The 21,929-nt window shown below is 36.4% G+C and overlaps 1 protein-coding gene across 9 annotated transcripts in view; it reads right to left on the bottom strand.

Annotated features, from left to right (window-relative positions):
• ATRX (ATRX chromatin remodeler) overlaps positions 1–21,929 on the bottom strand; it is a 300,487-nt gene that overhangs the window by 162,574 nt on the left and 115,984 nt on the right. For all 9 annotated transcript variants that reach the window (XR_005237641.2, XM_007992127.3, XM_007992126.3 and 6 more), the window contains 5 exons: positions 16,408–16,541; positions 15,125–15,301; positions 7,343–7,436; positions 4,911–5,013; positions 2,920–3,156 (listed from right to left, as the gene is read on the bottom strand). Coding sequence is in view for 8 of the 9 variants with exons in the window: in XM_007992127.3 (XP_007990318.3) it covers positions 2,920–3,156; positions 4,911–5,013; positions 7,343–7,436; positions 15,125–15,301; positions 16,408–16,541 (745 nt within the window). In the remaining variant the exon portion in view is untranslated. The remainder of the gene's footprint in view (positions 1–2,919; positions 3,157–4,910; positions 5,014–7,342; positions 7,437–15,124; positions 15,302–16,407; positions 16,542–21,929) is intronic.

Below are 21,929 nucleotides of genomic sequence, written 5' to 3'. Positions count from 1 at the left end.
AAGAAAGAAAGAAAGAAAGAAAGAAAGAAAGAAAGAGATCAGCAAATGCAATACAATATATAAAAGGAGCAATACAACACGACTAAGCAAGGTTTATTCAAGGAATCCATGACATTTTCTAGGTCACTCCAACAGACGCAATGAAAAGCATTTGAAGAAATTCACCATTTATAATTTAAAAAGAGAAATAAATGATAGATTGGAATGGAATTAGCAAAATAGTTTTTCTTCACAGACAACACAAATGTATACATGAAAGTCATAAAGAATTTATCAAAAAAGAGCTACTATAACAAGTAAGTAAATTTAGAGCTGAGGACACAAGGTCATTATGCCAACATTACTTGAAACTACATTTACTATATGATATGGCTTGGCTGTGTCCCCACCCAAATCTCATCTTGAATTCCCACATGTTGTGGGAGGGACCCAGTGGGAGGTAACTGAATCACGGGGGCAGGTCTTTCCTGTGCTGTTCTTGTGATAGTGAATAAGTCTCACAAGATCTATAGTTTCAAAAAGAGGAGTTTCCCTGCACAAGTTCTTGTCTGCCACAATGTGAGATGTGCCTTTTGCCTTCCACCATGGTTGTGAGGCCTCCTCAAGCCACGTAGAACTATAAGTCCAATAAAACTCTTTGTTTTATAAATTGCCCAGTCTTGGGTATGTCTTTATCAGCAGCATGAAAATGGACTAATACAATAGAACATCAAAAACCATGAACTACTTGGGGATAAATCTTTTAAAATATGTACTAGACCTATACAGTGAAAACTACAAAACATTCCTAAGAGAAATTAAAGAGAAGGTAAATAAATAGAGGTACACTATATTCATGTAATAGGAGACAAAACACTGTTAAGATGTCGATTCTGGCCACACTACAAGAAAGATTCAACAAAATTCCAATAGAAATTCCACAGGGATTTTTGTAAAAACCAACAACATAATACTAAGTGGAAATGCAAAGAACTGAGAATGCCCAGAAAGATTCTGAAAAAGTGGAACAAAGTTAGAGGAGCTGTACCACAAAAAGGGGACAACCAGATTTAAAGTACCTCTTAATGAGATGCAAAAGGAAGTACTATTACTGCCCATGAGTATTTCTACCAAAAAAAAGAACTGAATCTAAATCTGCTTGGGACTCTAGATTCTATTACTAGTTTATAGGAAATAAAGATGCCAATGAAACTGTACTACAGGGATGCAAATAACAAAACTCAGAATATAGAAAATTTTACAAAACTAATCTGTTTTCTTAAACAAATGAACTGTAAGAATGGGTAAAGAAAAAGAAAGAACCAAAGGGAAACTAGGTTAAAATTAGGAAAGAGATTTAGCATTCAAATACAACAGAATATGCAGATGGCCCTTGTTAAGACCTGATTCAAACCAACTATTTTTTTTTTTTTTTGAGACTGAGTTTCGTTCTTGTCACCCAGACTAAAGTGCAATGGTGAGACCTTGGCTCACTGCAAGCTCTGCCTCCTGGGTTCAAGCAATTCTCCTATCTCAGCCTCCCAAGTAGCTGGGATCACAGGTGTGCACCACCATACCTGGCTAATTTTTTTGTATTTTTAGTAGAGATGGGATTTCACCATGTTAGCCAGGCTGGTCTCCACCATCTGACCTCAGGTGGTCCACCCGCCTCGGCCTCCCAAAGTGTTGGGATTACAGGCATGAGCCACCACGACAGGCCCACACCAACTATTTTTTAAAACTACTATGTGAGGCAATGAGAGAATTCAGTGTAATAATGCTACTGTAGTAATGTTTAAAATACTATTATCTTTTAACAATACATTCCCAACTATTTATAAACAGAATATGATTTCTGAGATTTGCTCCGAAATAATCTGAAGGAAAAAGAATAGATGAAATGGCCGGGCGTGGTGGCACTCACTCCTGAGTATGTAATCTCACATACTCAGGAGGCTGAGACAGGAGAATCACTTGAACCCAGGAGGTGGAGGTTGCAGTGAGCCAAGATTGCGCCACTGCACTCCAGTCTGGGTGACAAGAGTGAAACTCCATCTCAAAAAAAAAAAAAAAGATGAAACAAGACTTGTACTGTGTTAGTAACTGCTGAAACTGACTTCATAGATCCAGGGAGAATTATTACACTATTCTCTCCACCTGTGAATTTGAAAATTTTTGTAACATAAAGTCAATTTAAAAAACTGAAATCTTTTATGGATTTAAGAAGTAATTTTGAAACATTTCTCTACCCAAAATACAACATAACCATTTTGGTGATCATTCAAGAATCTCAATTCTTTCCATGCACTTAATTAAATTAATAAAGCTTAATGACGACTTTGAGTTGCATGAAATAGTGACAGTAGGAAAAATCAACTGCAACTAGAAATCCTGTGGTTGAGGCTGGGCACGGTGGCTCACACCTGTAATCCCAGCACTTTGGGAGGCCGAGGCGGACAGATTACTTGAGGTCAGGAGTGCAAGACCAGTCTGGTCAACATGGTGAAACCCCGACTCTACTAAAAAATACAAAAATTAGCTGGGTGTGGTAGTGGATGCCTGTAGTCCCGGCCACTTGGGAGGCTGAGGCACAAGAATTGCATGAACCCAGGAGGCAGAGGTTGCAGTGAGCTGAGATCATGCCACTGCAATCCAGCCTGGGTAACAGAGCCAGACTCCATCTAAAAAAGAAAGAGAAATCTGTGGTAGATTACAACATTCTACTCTTAAAATGCTGAAATATATTGAAGTCATATACCAAATAAAATAAATCATTAATAGAAATAAATTAAGGCTGGGTGTGTTGATTCACGCCTGTAATCCCAGCAGTTTGGGAGGTCAAGGTAAGAAGATCACTTGAGCCCAATAGTTCGAAGCCAGCCTGGGCAACATAGCGAGACCCTGTAGCTACAAAAGAAGAAGAAGAAATAAATTAGTCACCTCTCTCAATTTTTCTCGCTCACGCTCCCTCTCAGCAATACGTTTTCGCCTCTCTTCCTCTTCCTTAAGAGCATTTTGTGTTTCTGTTCTCAGTTTATCATCTTTAAGAATCTTCCGAATTTTCTTTCTGCCTTTTCCAGGAGACTTGGAATCATCATTTTCATCTTCTTCCTCCTCCTCCTCCTCCTCCTCCTCCTCCTCCTCTTCTTTTTCCTCCTCTTCCTCCTCAGAATTACTCTAGGGAATTTAAACAATTAGAGGTAAACAGTACAAAGTCATTTAATTTATCCATTTCATATTCCATTAATTAATACACCAGGAAAAGGTGGAAGAAAACATGCTGAAAACCTTTAGAATTATATTTAGCAATAAAGAGTAGTATTAAAAAAAAAAAAAAAAAAGGTCTTCGGGCGGGCGCAGTGGCTCACACCTGCAATCCCAGCACTTTGGGAGGCCGAGATGGGCAGATCACAAGGTTAGGAGATCGAGACCATCCTGGCTAACACAGTGAAACCCCGTCTCTACTAAAAATACCAAAAAAAAAAATTAGCCGGGCGTGGCGGTGTGCACCTGTAGTCCCAGCTACTCAGAAGGCTGAGGCAGGAAGATGGCGTGAACCCGGGAGGTAGAGCTTGCAGTGAGCTGAGATCGTGCCACTGCACTCTAGCCCGGGCCACATAGCGAGACTCTTTCTCAAAAAACAAAACAAAACAAAAACTCTTCAACACCTATTAAAAAAAAAACAAAAAACTCATTAAAAATGGGCTACCGACTAGAATAAACATTTCTCAAAAGAAGATATAAGCATATGAAAAGATGTTGAATATCACCAGTCATTAGGAAAATACAAAGAAAAACCACAATGAAATGCCACTTCCCACTCATTAGGATGTTTCTTGTTGAAAAAGAAAGAAAGAAAGAAAAAGAAACAAAGGAAGTGTTGGCAAAGATGTAGACAAATTGGAATCTTGGTACATTGCTAATAGGAACGTCAAATGTTACAGACACTAGAGAAAAACAGTGTGGAGTTTTCCAAAAGTTAAACATACAACTACTATATGATGTAGCAATTCCATTTTTCCATATATACCCAGAATAATTAAAAACAGGGACTCAAACAGATATGTAAACACCCATATTCATAGCAGTATTATTCAAAATAGCCAAAAGGTAGAAACAACCCAAATGCCCATCAACAGATGACTGGGCTAACAAAATGTGGCACACACATACAATGGAATATTATTTGCCTTAAAAAGGGAATGACATTCTGATACATGCTGCAACATGGATGAACCTAGAAAATATGTCAACGAAATAAGCCAGACACAAAAGGACAAATATTGCATGATTCAACTTATATATATGAGGTACTTAAAATACACAAATTCATGGAGACATAAATGAAAATAGAGGTTACCAGAGGATGGGGGATAGAAGGGAATGGAGTTAATGTTCAATGAGTGAAGAGATTCTGCTTGTGAATATAATTAATGCCACTGAATTGTACACTTTAAAATATTTAACAAGTTAATTTTCAAAAGATAAATACCCCTCTGGAAGAGCACTGTGTTGACAGAATCAAACATATTTCAGACACCTTTTACTTTATGTAAGCCTGCGTATATACAAAAAAACTCAAACTGGCTAATTTCACTACGTGATTTATTCCCATATAAGTCATCATTCAGGATAGTATTTTGTCTTCAGAAAACAGAACACTCACATCACTACAAATATAAAATCATGAATTAGAATGGCTTAAAATTCCATTAGAAATTAAGGAATAGGAAAAAAACTGATAATGTCAAATTAATACTCTTACATATATATATATACACACACACACACAATAACCAATCCTTCCCAAGTGTAAAATGTAAATAAGCCAGTAGAATAAAATGAATGAATGGAACAGAGAGGTGACAGCATGATTACCATAGTCTACTGTACCAGTTATAATTCAAGCATGTGGTAAATGTCATTATTACCTTGTTTTCACTGGATGAATCTTCTTGAACCTTAATACGTCGCCTTTTCTTTTTCTGTTTATAGCTCCGCTGATTTTCTTCCAACTCTGCTTTCTTTGCAGACCTGAAGAAAATTTAAAACACAAAATAAACTATTTCATGATTAACTTCCATCAATATGTTATGTACTATTTTAAAACTGTTCTACCTCTATATGCATTCCTAAAAACAAACAGGAAAAAAAAAAAATCAGTAGGTTAAAAATGGATATTCCAGCAGAAGCATAACCCTTCATTTTAATCCAATGATCAACAATTTACAGTATCCTGAGGGGAGGTTTGTTATATGAGTAAGAAGATGCATTAAAGGACATTAAGACTATTCTTCTAGTATAAAATACAAACAGCCAATAGACATACTAAAAAACATTCATCATCACTAAAAAAAGCAGATTACAAATTTGAACACTGTTTTCTTCATAACAGACCACAGAGATTTAAAAACACAGTAACAACTTTTGGTGAGAAAAATATTTCTGGGTTTAGAAATTTGTACACAAAGCTACATTAATCCAGACAAAATAACTACTGTCAGTAAGGATGTGGAGAAAGTGAAACCCTGTTCACTATTAATGGAAATGTAAAATGGTGTAGCTGCTATTATGGCAGTTCGTCAAAAAATTAAAAATAGAATTACCATGCAATTCCTTTTCTGGTTATATACCCAAAAGAAATGAAAGCAGGAACTTGAAGAGATATTTCTACACCCATGTTCAAAGCAGCATTATTCATGACAGCCAAAAGGTTACAAATCAAATGTCCATCAACAAATAAATTGACAAACAAAATGTGGTATACAATGGAACATTAAACTTTTAAAAGGAAGAAAATTCTGAAACATGACTCAATATACATGAACTTGGAACACATGATGCTAAGTGAAATAAGCCAGTCAAAAAAGACAAATACTGTATGATTCCACTTATATGAGGTTCCTAGAGTAGTGAAATTCATAGAGACAGAAAACAGAATGGTGGTTGCCAGGGGCTTCAGGGAAGAGGAAAAAGAGAGTGGTTTAATGAATAACATTTCAATTTTGCAAGGGGAAAAGGTTTTGGAGACTGGTTCAAAAAAAGTAAATGTACTTAACACTACTAAGCCATACACTTAAAAACGGTTAAGAGGAAAATAAAAATCCCCAGTAATACCATGAAAGAAAAAAAATGGTTAAGATGGTAAATGTTATGTGCATTTTACTACCATTAAAAACAATCATTAAGGAAAGAATGATACAGGCTACAACATGGATGAACCTTGAAAACATTACACTAAGTGAAAAAAAAATCCATGAAAGGATATATATTATATGAATCTACTCATGCAAAATGTCCAGAACACGCATATCCATAGAAAGTAGATTTTAGTGTTTATTAGAGTACGAGGGCATGGGGAATGGAAAATGACTGCTAATAAGTACAGGATTTTTTTCTTGGGTGATGGAAATGTTCAGAAATTATAGAGTGGTGTTTTTTGCACAACTTTGCAAACACTCTGAAGACCACTGTATTCCACAGTATAACATGTTGAATTATATCTTGGTTTAAAAAAAAACTCTCAACGTATCTTATCATTTTCATTTTATATTGACTTAAAGTATAATATATTGCTATACTCTAAGCACAACCTGATAAGTATTAACCTAAAAAATCTCAAATGTTTTAAAACTTGCAAATGCAGATAGACACCTTTGTAGACATATATACACAAACACACACAGATTGTTCATTTGATAAACTGTAGAAAGATTATGTTATTCTGGGGGAAATAAAAAAATTGTAGTAGTAGTATTATCTAACATACCATACTAAGAAGGAAGCCAAATTTTAAATTACAGGTAATCTAGATCAGTGACTGTTCATGTTACAAGACCAAGCATATCATTATTACTGTAGTACTACTAAAACCGATAATTTATATATCGAGCACTTACTATTTGCCAGGTAGGTACTGTTATAAACCTTGTACATGTATTGTCTCATTTAATGCCCACAATAGTCAGTCAAGTATATTGTAATCCCCTACTTTACAGATGAGGAAACTGAAGCATAGAGTATTTATACAAATAGAAAGTAGAAAAGCCCAGAGTTAGACTGAGGCAGTTTTTCTATAAAGCCTCTTCACTATTACCCTACAATTTCCCCCATAACAATAAAAAACTGCAGCCACGAGTAGTTTTGCAGACTGAAAATCTACCCAGGTTAGAATACACAATTCAATTACACATAAAATATGCTTAGATTCTTTTTAAACTATTAAGTATAACAATTAGTTTCAAATCAAAATATTATATATTGCACTAACTTAACTTTATTGGTAACAGTAACCATACAAATCATTTGAAGGCATGGTCATTCAGATTAACTCCTAAAATTTTTAAAATATCAATTATAATACCTTGTTCTGGGCCGCTGTTCATCTTCAGATTCACTAACTTCTTCACTAACTCCTGATTCCTGAAAATCAGAATCTTCTGAATCTTCACTGCTCACTTGAATTTTAAAAAAATACATAAAATTGTTAATTATTTTTCAATAGAAACCCAATTCACTTAATTTACCAATGACTCGACATTAAAACAGAGCATTATAAGAACGTCAGAGGTATATATGTGAATGGATAATACATAATATAGAATATATCAGTTAATGCTTTACATGATATATATAAATAAAATTCAAACGTATTTCAAATGTAATTATAAAACTGTGGTTGTACATTAAAATATAAGTATCAATTGTATATTAATTGACAAAATAAGAATAAATTACCTGTCAATAAAATATATGTAATTACCAAAGGTAAAATTAATGAAAAAGAAGTTTGGCTATTCAAAACAAGCAAGGTAGGCTGGCCAAGATGGAATAAGATTACAGATTCTCTCCTCCAATGATGATACAACCGAAGAACTCGAAAAGGGAAATAATAATAGGCAGATTGGAGACTGAAATCAAAACTTGAATAATGACCCCTCTACAATTGGTGGAGGGGAGACAGCTGTAAGTGCATATGGTTATTTTCTTTCTTTGTTTCCTGGTTTTGACCAGAAGGCAGGCTAAATTCCAAAGGTATGCAGAGGTTACTGACAACAAGACTGTGAAGAAAATCCCTATTTCTAGCCACAACACCAGGAAATCAGGTTCTACATGTGGAATCCTCAATTTTTTTTTCTCACAATTAATGCAGTAATGGAAGCATATAAAACTCCAGGAGATAACCTCTTTTTGGCCAGAGGAAGCAGGGCAGAAAAAATACAAGATAAGCTTAGAACATCTTATAGTGCCAGAAAATAAAGCAGTGTTCAAACATGGACAGGCACATGTTGAAAGGACACAAGATTCAACTTGAAGGAGCTCCCAACAACCAAAGCTAGAACAATTTGAGTAATAAAATAAATGGTACTATTGGATTATAACTGGTAAAATAAAAATCTATAAGTCATATTGATATAAACAATGCAATAAATAAATAGGGGAAAACAACTCTTCCTTACAATTACTAAATGTGGAAGTAATGAAATAAACAGAAAATTACAACTAGGCAAATACCACAGTACTAACGGCTTCACCCAAGATGAACACTAAAATTAGTGGGCTTAAGTATGATAAGAAACAGAATATATGCATGGTCACAAAGTATCTCCCGATAAAATACTAAATATACACAGAAAAATAATGTCTTCTTCTTTACAGTGGAAAAATACTAGCAGACACCAACTTAAGCAAGTAACAAAAGTTAATCGTGAGAGTAATAAGACATATTGATGGCTGGGCATGGTGGCTCATCCCTGTAATCCCAGCACTTTGGGAGGCCAAGTTGAGAGGATCACTTGAGCCCAGGAATTTGAGACCAGCCTGGGCAACGTAGGGAGATTCTATCTCTACAAAAAAAAATTAAAAATCAGCCAGGCATGATGGTACACACCTGTGGTCCCAGCTTCTTGGGAGGCTGAAACAAGAGGATCACTTGAGCCCAGGAGGTTGAGGCTGCAGTGAGCCATGATCGCACCACTGTACTCCAGCCTGGGCAAGAGTGAGGTCTTCTCTCAAAAAAAAAGACATACTGACATCATCTATTCTTGGTATCATGCACTGAAGACACAACATCACTTCTGTGGTATTCTGTCAAAATGCATAATAACCTCAATTCAATCATGAGAAAACATTAGACAAATACATATCAAGGAACAGTTGAGAAAATAAGGAATCAATACTCCACAAGTGTCAAGATCATCAAAGGAAAGACTGAGGAATTCTCACAGACTGCAGTAGATTAAGGAGACATTATAATTCAATGCAATGTGAGATCCTAGATTGAATCCTAAAGCAGAAAGAAAACATTAGTGGGAAAACTAATCTCTGAATAAGATCTATAGTTTACTTCAGAGGTCATAAAACGGTTTATGTAAAAAGCTTGATAGTAAATATTTTTGACTTGTGGACAATATGGTCTCTGTTGCGACTACTCGTCTCTACTCAACTTTGCCATTGTACATATGTGAAAACAGTAAATTAAGGCCGGGCGCGGTGGCTCAAGCCTGTAATCCCAGCACTTTGGGAGGCCGAGACGGGCGGATCACGAGGTCAGGAGATCGAGACCATCCTGGCTAACATGGTGAAACCCCGTCTCTACTAAAAATACAAAAAAATAAGCCGGGCGAGGTGGCGGGCGCCTGTAGTCCCAGCTGCTCGGGAGGCTGAGGCAGGAGAATTGCGCGAACCCGGGAGGCGGAGCTTGCAGTGAGCAGAGAGCGGGCCACTGCACTCCAGCCTGGGCGACAGAGCGAGACTCCGTCTCAAAAAAAAAAAAAAAAAAAAAAAAAAAAAAAAAAAAAAAGAAAACAGTAAATTAATGAATATGGCTGTGTTTCAATAAAAAGCTTATTTATAAAAACAGGCAGAAGATCAGATGTGGCCCACAGGTGCAGTTTGTAAACCCCTGGCTTAGTTGATAGTATCGTACCAATGTTAATTTCCTGGTTTTGATCATTGTACTATGATAAGGTATTAAATCAGAGAAGCTACGTGAAAGATACACAGAACTCTGCACTATCTGTGTAACATTTCTGTAAATCTAGAATTGTTTCAAAATAATTTTTTAAACATCTATCATAACCTGAGATCAGAATCAAAGTCCTATTCCAGTGAAAAAATGGGAGAACATAAATGCTAACAGAAATGCTATAAATGGGAGAACATAAATGCTATATAGAATATGTGGGGGGAGAAGGGAACAAAGAGTTATTGTTTAATGGTTAAAGAGATTCCATTTGGATTCCCTATTTAATAAATGGTGCTGGGAAAATTGGCTAGCCATAAGTAGAAAGCTGAAACTGGATCCTTTCCTTACTCCTTATACGAAAATTAATTCAAGATGGATTAGAGACTTAAATGTTAGACCTAATACCATAAAAATCCTAGAGGAAAACCTAGGTAGTACCATTCAGGACATAGGCATGGGCAAAGACTTCATGTCTAAAACACCAAAAGCAACGGCAGCAAAAGCCAAAATTGACAAATGGGATCTCATTAAACTAAAGAGCTTCTGCACAGCAAAAGAAACTACCATCAGAGTGAACAGGCAACCTACAGAATGGGAGAAAATTTTTGCAATCTACTCATCTGACAAAGGGCTAATATCCAGAACCTACAAAGAACTCAAACAAATTTACAAGAAAAAAACAAACAACCCCATCCAAAAGTGGGCAAAGGATATGAACAGACATTTCTCAAAAGAAGACATTCATACAGCCAACAGACACATGAAAAAATGCTCATCATCACTGGCCATCAGAGAAATGCAAATCAAAACCACAATGAGATACCATCTCACACCAGTTAGAATGGCAATCATTAAAAAGTCAGGAAACAACAGGTGCTGGAGAGGATGTGGAGAAATAGGAACACTTTTACACTGTTGGTGGGATTGTAAACTAGTTCAACCATTATGGAAAACAGTATGGCGATTCCTCAAGGATCTAGAACTAGATGTACCATATGACCCAGCCATCCCATTACTGGGTATATGCCCAAAGGATTATAAATTATGCTGCTATAAAGACACATGCACACGTATGTTTATTGCAGCACTATTCACAATAGCAAAGACTTGGAATCAACCCAAATGTCCATCAGTGACAGATTGGATTAAGAAAATGTGGCACATATACACCATGGAATACTATGCAGCCATAAAAAAGGATGAGTTTGTGTCCTTTGTAGGGACATGGATGCAGCTGGAAACCATCATTCTTAGCAAACTATCACAAGAACAGAAAACCAAACACCGCATGTTCTCACTCATAGGCGGGAACTGAACAATGACATCACTTGGACTCGGGAAGGGGAACATCACACACCGGGGCCTATCATGGGGAGGGGGGGGCGGGGGAGGGACTGCATTGGGAGTTATACCTGATGTAAATGATGAGTTGATGGGTGCAGCACACCAACATGGCACAAGTATACATATGTAGCAAACCTGCACGTTGTGCACATGTACCCTACAACTTAAAGTTTAATAATAATAAATAAATTTTAAAAAATAAATAAATAAATAAATAAAATAAAGTGGCAAGAATAACTGTTTCAAAAAAAAAAAAAAAAAGAGATTCCATTTGGAATGATGACACGTTTTGGGGACATATAGAAGTGATGGTTGCATAAAAATGTGAATGTACTTAATGTTACTGAATTGTACACTTAAAAATGGGTAAAATGGCAAATTTTATGTTATGTATATTTTACCACAATAAAAAAAACGAATAGTTAAGCAACTGGAAAGCTGGGAGAATATCAAAAACACACATATATCCCTGCATTCACACACAAAAAAATCCTGTAATTAAGTATAATTTTAAGCCTAGTATTAATTTTTCACCCAACATTTAAAAATTTTTGAAATCTACCAAAAATTTGAAAGAATTATTGAATGAACACTTGTATGCCTTATCCTAAATTCACTTATTATTAGCAGTTTACCACATTTGCTTTTTTCTCTCTCTCTACACACACACACACACACACACACACACACGCACACACCTTTTCTTACACTGAACTGTGATATTAAATGCGGATGACACTTTACCCCTACGCATAAGGATACCACCCTACATAATAAATACCATGACCACATCTGAAAAAAAATTACTATCATCTAATAAAAAGGCAATATTTACAGTTTCAAATTGTCACTAAAATAATTTTGTAACATTTTTCTAATTTAGGAGAAAATTAGAGTTCATATGCTGCACTTTGTTCTTATGCCTCTTCAATGCATTTCAATTTAATTCAACTACATTTAATAAGTAGACTATTCACTTTTGATTTTTCCCATCTCTCAATTCAAATTTCCAAATAATATAGGAACACCAGAATTTACAAAACTCAGAAAATCATGCAACTTCAACTATATATCAACCACTATGATCATAATCCATATTAGAAACACAAATATGATGGGATTTTAGAAGTTTACTCTCTCCTACACAAACAAAAAACAACAACAACAAAATCACCTGGGTAATAAATTACCCACAGAATCAGGCAGTAGAAACACAGATCATAGAAAATTCAGGTTTTAATAAAGCAAATCTCAAATGTAATCATATATAATAAAAGGGTCTATATATTGAACTAAGCCTCAGAAGCAAAATCAATATTGCCCCTTTTGTTGAAGAGGCACAGGAATCCATGTTGTGATATACATAACATGTTAAATCACACAGTTCCTTTACAGAATCTGTAAGAGCTTGCAGCCATATTGCAAAGAACTTTATAAGACAGGCCGGGCGCAGTGGTTCACGCCTGTAATCTCAGCACTTTGGGAGGCCGATGCAGATGAATCACGAGGTCAGGAGATCGAGAACATCCTGGCTAACATGGTGAAACCCCGTATCTACTAAAAATATAAAAAATTAGCCGGGTGTGATGGTGGGCGCCTGTAGTCCCAGCTACTCAAGAAGCTGAGGCAGGAGAATAGCGTGAACCCGGGAGGCGGAGCTTGCAGTGAGCTGAGATTGCACCACTGCACTCCAGCCTGGGCGACAGAGCGAGACTCCGACTCAAAAAAAATAAATACATAAAAAATAAAAATAAATAATTTTTAAAAATGTATAAGACAAGTAGTCACAAAATGATGCACTATTATTTATTAACATGAAAATGTCCATAACATGTATTAATTGTATATGTATGTGGCAAGAACTTCTTCCTCCTCATCTTTAGTGAATAACTCTTGCCCAAAAACCCTATAAATGTTTAGGATTCCAAGACTATGTCCTTAGCTTTCCATTTGTAGAACATTACAACTCCACTGAATAACCTCAACTATTTTTGTGATATTGTACATATACCATGAAAACTGTAAAAACCTGACACTCATTGTAGACTTTTCCCTTTCATATCAATTAAGAAGACCTAACAATTCAACGTCCTATAAGACTTAAGTCAATCTTCCTCTTCTCCAACAACCCCATTTGTTGTTATGTATATTTTACCACATCAACTACAGCAATACCTTCCAAACATTCAGTGCCTTCACTCTCACTGAATAATAAGGAACTAATCTAATCATATGATATCTTTGATTAAAATCTTTCAATAGGAAAAAAAGTGGTCATGCTGAGGTTGTGATTCTTGGGTGTTAGTAATCAACACCTTGTTCCTTGATCTGGGTGCCCTACATTTTCATCAAGATGTCTACCTATTGATAACGTGCACTTCTTTGTACATATATTTCAAATAAAACATTTTTTAGAGTGGTGGTAATCCTCTATGATTATACTAAAAACTGCTAAATTGTATACTGTAAATGGGTGAACTGTGTGGTTTGTGAGTTATATCTCAATATAGCTGTTATACAAAAAGTTTAAAAATAAGGCCAGTACAGTGGCCCACGCCTACAATCCCAGCACTTTGGGAGGCCAAGGTAGGTAGATCACCAGAGGTCCAGAGTTCAAAAATAAATACAGTAATTTAAAAAAATACATTTTCAATGGCTCTGCATCCTTTAGAGCCTATTATATTTCCCAAACACTTGCAAAAATGCGTTCCTATTCCTAGGTGGCAAAAAGAGTTCATCTGCCATCCATGGGTTGGGTACTAACAATAGTCTTCAAAATTTACCCCTAGTCATCAAAAAGCCAAACAACAACAACAAAAAAATTCTTTGTACTTTTTGTTACCCAAAATTCACAGGCAAAATTTACCCAAATTAATTGCAATTTCTACCCTTCTACAGGAAAGCACTATGTTTTTGCAGTTTTATATGCAATCTTATACTTTCTACATAATGTTTATTAAATCATATTTATTTCTCTTTATAATCTAAAGGTTAAAAATATTCTTTGTGTCATCTAAAGTTTCTGGTTTATCTTCCCACTCTAAATTATTAATTTTAATCTCATGTGATAGTATACCTGTTGCCAGTGTACTGACATTTGCTTAATATAGTTGGTCAATTGTTTGAGTAGATATGCTTAAATTTCTTTCTATTTTTTTTTTCTTGGAGACAGAGTCTCGCTCTGGGGCCCAAGTTGGAGTGCAGTGGTGCTATCTCAGCTCACTGCAACCACCGCCTCCCAGGTTCAAGCGATTCTCCTGCCTCAGCCTCTCGAGTAGCTAGAACTACAGGCGCGTGCCACCACACCCAGCTAATTTCTTGTATTTTTAATAGAGACAGGGTTTCACCATGTTATCCAGGATGGTCTCAATCTCCTGACCTTGTGATCCACCCGACTCAGCCCCCCAAAGTGCTGGGATTACAGGTATGAGCCACCGTGTCTGGCCATATACTTAAATTTCATTACTATAATTAGTTTACAAAACCAGCATGGTTTTTTTTTTGTTTTTATTTTTGAGACAGGGTCTCACTCTGTCACCCAGGCTGCAATGCAGTGGTGCAATCACTGCTCACTACAGCCTTGACCTTTGGGGTTCAGGTGATCCTCCCACCTCAGCCTCCCAAGTAGCTGGGACTACAGGTGCACACCACCACGCCCAGCTATTTCTTCTATTTTTTGCAAAGATAGGGTTTCCCTATGTTGCCCAGGCTGGTCTTAAACTCCTGGGCTCAAGCAATCTGCCCACCTCAGCCTCCCAAAGTGCTAGGATTATAGGCATAAGCCACTGTGCCTGGTCCAATATGTTCTTTACATTCAGCATTAAAATGTCTTACCCTTTCTTCTGTTTCTGCCTTTGACTTCTTTATGCTCTTTAGGCTTTGTCTTTTTTTCTTCTCCAGATTCTCCATCACTCACAGTCAGTTTGTGCCTCAAAAGCCTATGTCTGTATCTTGGCTTCTTAGATTCTTCAGAATCTGAATCTGACTCAGAATTGATTTGATTTTTTGCTTCTAAATGAAGAAAATAAATCAATAAAACCTTCTTCAGTCTTTAAAATGTCTTGTAAATCTATTTTGCCTGTTGATAACTACTGCAACTTACGAAAAAAATCAGAGTTATACACATACTTTGGTATCATTGGTGTTATCAGGTAATCTCACACATCAGACTTGACATATTACTATTATTAAATATTGACTAAATATCACCTATATATTTATAGAACCTTTTATAAGGTATAAAATATTTTGCTTTGAAAATCATCTGTTTAGGGCCGGACGCGGTGGATCACCTGTAATCCCAGCACTTTGGGAGGCCGAGGCGGGCAGATCACTTGAGTTCAGGAGTTCAAGACCAGCCTGATCAACATGGAGAAACTCCGTCTCTACTAAAAATACAAAATTAGTAGGGTGTGGTGGCACAGGCCTGTAATTCCAGCTACTCGGGAGGTTGAGGCAGGAGAATCACTTGAACCTGGGAGGCAGAGGTTGCAGTGAGCCAAAATTGCGCTATTGCACCCCTGCCTGGGCAACAAGAGCAAAACTCTGTCTCAAAAAAAACAAAAACAAAAAACAAAAACAAAAAACAAAAAATATCTGTTTATTGGCAGTAACTGATAAAATTAGAGCAACTTCCATAATTATTACAAGATATTCAAGAGAAGTCATGGTAACAAAGTTTTAAACATTTTCATGAACTCTAAATGCCTGTATTAAGAGATTTCTTTTTTTTCCTCTTCTTCTTCTTTTTGAGATGGAGTCTCGCTTTGTCACCCAGGCTGGAGCGCAGCAGCACGATCTCGGCTCACTGCAACCTCTGCCTCCCAGGTTCAAGCGATTCTCCTGCCTCAGCCTCCTGAGTCACTGGGACTACAGGCACGCGCTACCACACCCAGCTATTTTTAGTAGAGACAGGGTTTCACCATGTTGGTCAGGCTGGTCTCAAACTCCTGACCTCAACTGATCCACCCGTTTTGGCCTCCCAAAGTCCTGAGATTACAGGCGTGAGCCACCACACTCAGCCATATTAAGATATTTCTTGGTCAGATATTCTTCAAAGACTGAATTAGTCAAGGAATCAAACTATAACATTATAAACTTCTCTTTGGGGAGCTCACCCTCATCTCCTGGGTTTTCTTCATTTTGTTTTCCAGTTCTTTTTTTCCCTTCTTCTGGCTCATCATCTGAAGATCCATCCTCATCAGAGGAAAGATTGGCTTTAATTTCTTCTAAAAGCATCTTCTTGGCAATTCTTGAGAGTAAAAAAACAATAAAAAAAGAACTATATATCTGGGGGTGACATATACCAAATTAAAAATAAAAGCAGACTTCTTGGCATCAAAATAGAAATAAATGTGCCAATAGATTTTACATTGTAAATAAATAATTAGCAAAACCACGTTTTAACCTAAGCTATAAACAAAAACTTTTGAAAATGTTCTTTACACTTATTATTTCTCAATTTTATACAATTCTGCAATATACTGAAAACTCTGAAGGACATATTCTATTGACTATTTTTACTAATTGCAATTCGATGCTGGATAACCTTCCAATCCTCTATTTGCTTTGCTGACATCATCCTACAACTACAATGTCAGACAGGTCAACAATAGTAAATGAACTTGTTCAGACACATGGCATTCCAAGATAAACTCCACCAGAGGTTTAATTCAACAGCAAAATATATTCTTGGAAAACCAATGTGTAATAAACCACTATATAATAACATCTTGCCTCAAACTAGAGGATGATAGTTTTGGACCTTAATTTCAATGTACTACATAAATTCTGTTAACCAGATGAAAGTATACACAAATGTTAAGTATTGCAGCAATAAATAATCTCTAATGATATTCAAGACAGGGGAAAGAAGGGACATGATTGCTATTAATTACATACATGGTAAAAAGAACATGAATTACCATAAATGGGTTACTTTAAAAAAAATAGTGCAGTTGTTTCACTCACAACAAAATTTCTCAAGATGCTCCTCAAAGACCAATTTGCTAATGGAAAAATCAATTACTAAAAGCATAAGAAAACACTACTTTTACTCCTACCATCATATGTTAAAATAAAATATATTCCTAGGAAATCTCCATGTTTGTACTCAAGAAAAATAACTGAAAAAGTAAGATAAAAGCAATCATACAGCTTTTGTGCAAGACAAGATGTTTTGATAAGTGTGGGTATCCTTTCAATACAAATTCACAAATCACAGTAACAAGAAAATAGTTTATAGGAAAGTTCAAAAAGAAGATGGCATGATCCTGACAGTCTGCCATGAGCTAATCTGTATGGGATAAACATGTTCTCTGCAATCAGGACTGACTCTCCAGCTAAGTCAAAAACTTGTAGTTGGGATGATGGAACATTTGTTATTTCTGGATCTGAAACCCCTCTTTACACTTCTTAGCACACACCCACATTTCAATGAAGAATTCATTCAATGGCAGGAGATATTAATGCATGTTAGCTGCCTCCTAAATTTTATTTGACAGATAGATTGCTCATTACTATTCATATTCAAAGATGCATAGCAAAGGCATCTAAATAGACTGAAGCAAAATAGGCAATCACTTCCATAAATGTTTATTATATGCCTTTTGGTGCTTTCTCCCTCAAACAGATGGATCAGAAATATTTAGACAACACAGAGAATCATCAATTGCTAAAGGAAGCCACAGATGCATTTGTTTTTCTGAGGATTTCTGCCCTGATTTGTATTTCAATAAAGTGAAGATTAGACCACACCAATTTAAATCTTACTAAAGTTGAGCTATAAAGTTTTGCTCTTACATTTCTAGATCAATGGTTTGCACACTGTAAGCTTTTCTAAAATGGGACAAATACAGGGTTGCCAACTTTTCATTTTGCCAAAAAAAGAAGTTTAAACCCAAACTCCATTTACTTTCATCATTTTATAAAATAAAGACTATTGACAACATACCCTCCCCAAATTAGGAAACAGTTTCAGAATAAAGGGAAACCCTTTAAATTGAAGAAATATATCTTTCTGGAAAAATTCTCTAAAATCATCTTTTTTTAAAAAAATTTCAGCCAGGCGTAGTGGCTCACGCCTGTAATCCCTGCACCTTGGGAAGCAGAGGCGGGCAGATCACCTGAGGTCAGGGGTACGAGACTAGCCTGGCCATGGTGAAACCCTGTCTCTACTAAAAATACGAAAATTAGCTGGGTGTGGTGGCGCGCACCTGTAATCCCAGCTACTCAGGAGGCTCAGGCAGGAGAACTGCTTGAACCTGGGAGGCGGAGGTTGCAGTAAGCTGAGATCATTGCACTCCAACCTGGGCAACAAAACTCCGTCTCAAAAGAAAAAAAAATTTTCATGGATGTTTATTACAATGTTGTCTGCAATAGCAAAGGGTGAGAAAATGTTTAAACATTCAATATCAGAAACTGATTAAATAGTATTATCACATGATTATCCATAAGAGATAGAAATTAAAATGATACTCTAAATAAGATTAATATAGAAAATATTTATTAATATTAAGTGAAAAAGTAATTTATAAACCACAATATAGTTCTATTTTATATATAAAAAAAAACTTCTAAAATTTGTATGTCCCTAAAAAAGACCAGAAGACTCTAAAATAAAATGTTAGCAGTAAATTTCTACGTCTGGCATAGCACTTTTTTTTTTCTGTTGGTATATATTAAAACCATCTTTAGTAATACTACACTGTCATTTCTCATGAACCAGAAGAAACTTCCTCAAACTAATATGAATAATGAATTTTGGGACGAATAAATGTGTGTATGTGTGTGTGTGTGTGTGTGTGTGTGTAAAATATATAAAGCATTGAACACTAGATTAGAAATGGAAAAACATAAGTTACTTGCAAGTACAAGGAGATCTCATACCACCATTTGGGTTGAACACTAAACAGCCAAAAAAAATACAATTCCTAATCTAGTTACTTGAAAGGCTAGTTCAACAACATGATTTCAGTTTGTGTTTACAAGTTTGAAAAAAGTCTTTAAAAAATTCTTATTAACTATAAAGATTTGGTTGTTAATTGTAGGAAATCACGTAATTTTTCTTCTTTCAAATCCTAGTCTCCAAAGAATATGTCTACTAAAAAATGGAAGGTCACAATAGGTAAACGTACTTAATGCATTCTCAAGTTCTGGATTGTCATTAGACTAAGAAATGTGATGTACATGAGATAAGATACAATTGCATACCTATTAATAAATCATATAAAGTGAAATCAGATCCACATACTGTAGAATTACAACTTAGCGACAACTTTCAATAAGATCATAACATATAGAACAATCATAGTACATTCAGAAGCCGAAAAATTACAAACTTCAGGTCATTTTTCTCCAAATCATAAATTATATACAGAGTGATGGAGACAGGTTACCTGGCTAAAAGTTTTATTTTTGCTCTTTTAACACCTTCTGTCCAAAGGAAAACTTAATTTATAGCTATGTAAATTAAGCCCTAAAAAGAATAATTTGAATCATTTTGCATAAGTTATTACTGAAGTCCAATATGTCAAAGACCCAGTCTACCATAAACCTAGCCTATAACATAATAACCTACATTTCAAAATTAGAACTTAATTTAATGGACCTAAGGGCTGAGGCTGACCTTCAACCTGAGTAGTCAGCAAGCATGTTGAAGTGAGATGTGTCCCATCTACAAAGCCTGCTGTGAGATGCTTTAAAGGGAAACTCCACTACCTTAACTCTGGAGTCACGGGCCACAGAGACTTCAAGGATATCATCACTTGAGAACCAGCTGAGGCTGGCAAAGCATCATTTTGGAGGCCTCGGCTGGACCCATGCTGGTATGCATGTGATGGATGTATAGTCATGATCCCTAGTTGATTCTGTTTGCTCTGAAGTTTCCTTTCTTGAGGCTTTCCAGGACGATGTACTGCCCCTGGAATCTCAATGCTCAATATTACATCTTGGGGCAGGTGTAGCATCCAAAGCAGTCACGACTCTATCAGAAGCATTAGAGGCACAGGCCGTGCCACTCTTGTGGCAGAAAACCTGGGCAGAGCCAGAAGTAATGGAGCCACTCCTCCATTTTCCTGAAAGGGAGGGAAGGGAGAGGGGGAGAAAGCAAAACAATATGGGAGGAAGGGTAAAAACCCACAAACAAACAATGATCGGAACTGGCGCATGAGAAAATAAATAGGACCCCAAAACCCACATATACTAAGTCTTCCAAGTACATAATAAACACCAAGATAACACCATTACTAAAAGAAAGCACAAATAATAAGAAGTGAGCCCAACAACACAATGAAAAACAAGCAATCGGAAAAAAAAAAACTAGGAGAAAGCCAAGAAAGCCTTTATTAACTCCAATCCTATCTAGAAAGGAAAAGAGTAATGTCTCTTGTTTAAGCACTCAAACAGGAAAGGAAAATAAACCACCTCTTGCTGATAGGTAAATCAATAATTCAAAATATTGAGTTACTTAAAATGCAATCAAGAGAAGGACCTCTTGCACCAGGGAGCTTTTGAGCCATAAGAAAAGCAATACAAAATATTAGAGCTAAAACGATGAACCTTAGAGTACAGCTTTGTCATTTTACAGATGAGGAAACAGGCTTAGATATAGGAAATGACTCTGTCAAAGAAACAAAGCTAACTAGTGGCAAAGTCAGGAGTAGAACCTAAGATCCTAAATCCCAATCTGCTATTAATTTTACTGTGCCAGCACTATATCCTCTACTTGTTAACATTTGTACGCTAATGAGTGCCTGGGCAAATACAGATGATCCCTTTTTTTTAGACAGAGTCTTGTTCTGTCACCCAGGCTGGAGTGCAGTAGTGCGATCTCAACCTGGAGTGTGAGAGGCTCACTGCAACCTCCGTCTCACAAGTTCAAGCAATTCTCCTGCCTCAGCCTCCTGAGTACCTAGGACTATAGGTGCGTGCCACCACACCCAGCTAATTTTTGTAGTTTTAGGAGAAACAGGCTTTCACCATGTTGACCAGGATGGTCTCAAACTCCTGACCTCAGGTGATCCACCCACCTCAGCCTCCCAAAGCGCTGGGATTATAGCCGTAAGGCACCGCACGGGCACCCATTTTAAAAAATATGTGTATTTCGCATATTTCAAATTTGCGTATTTAGAAATGCAAGAATTCAAGCTTTAATTTTTATTTTATTTTAGAGACAGTCTTGCTCTGTTGCCCAGGCTAGAATGAAGTGGCACAAACACAGATCCTTGTAACCTTGAACTCCTGGGCTAAAGCAATCATTCTACCTTGGTATCCTGAGTAGCTGGAGCTACAGGCATGTGCCACCATGCCCAGCTAATTTTTTTTTTTTTTTTTTTTTTTAGTAGAGACAGGGTCTCACCATGTTGCCCAGGCTGGTCTTAAACTCCTGGCCTCAAGTGATCCTCCCACCACAGCCTCTCAAAGCATTGGGATTGCAAGTGTGAGCCACTGCACCCAGTTTGATTTTTTAAAGACTAAAAAGGAGTTTTAAACATATTTAATCCAGTATGCACTCTAAAATGCACTGATAGGCCATCTGAGATACATTCTACAATTACCATTTTATCTTTTAAGAGGTTCTGTGAACAGGTTTGAAGAAAATTGCTGGAAAAAAAATATATTTTTAGAAGGCCAAAATACT

The sequence above is a fragment of the Chlorocebus sabaeus genome, chromosome X (genome assembly GCF_047675955.1).
Source record: "Chlorocebus sabaeus isolate Y175 chromosome X, mChlSab1.0.hap1, whole genome shotgun sequence".
Lineage (NCBI taxonomy): Eukaryota > Metazoa > Chordata > Mammalia > Primates > Cercopithecidae > Chlorocebus > Chlorocebus sabaeus.
Note: the sequence above shows the minus strand (reverse complement) of the source record. Positions and strands in the feature narration are given on the sequence as shown.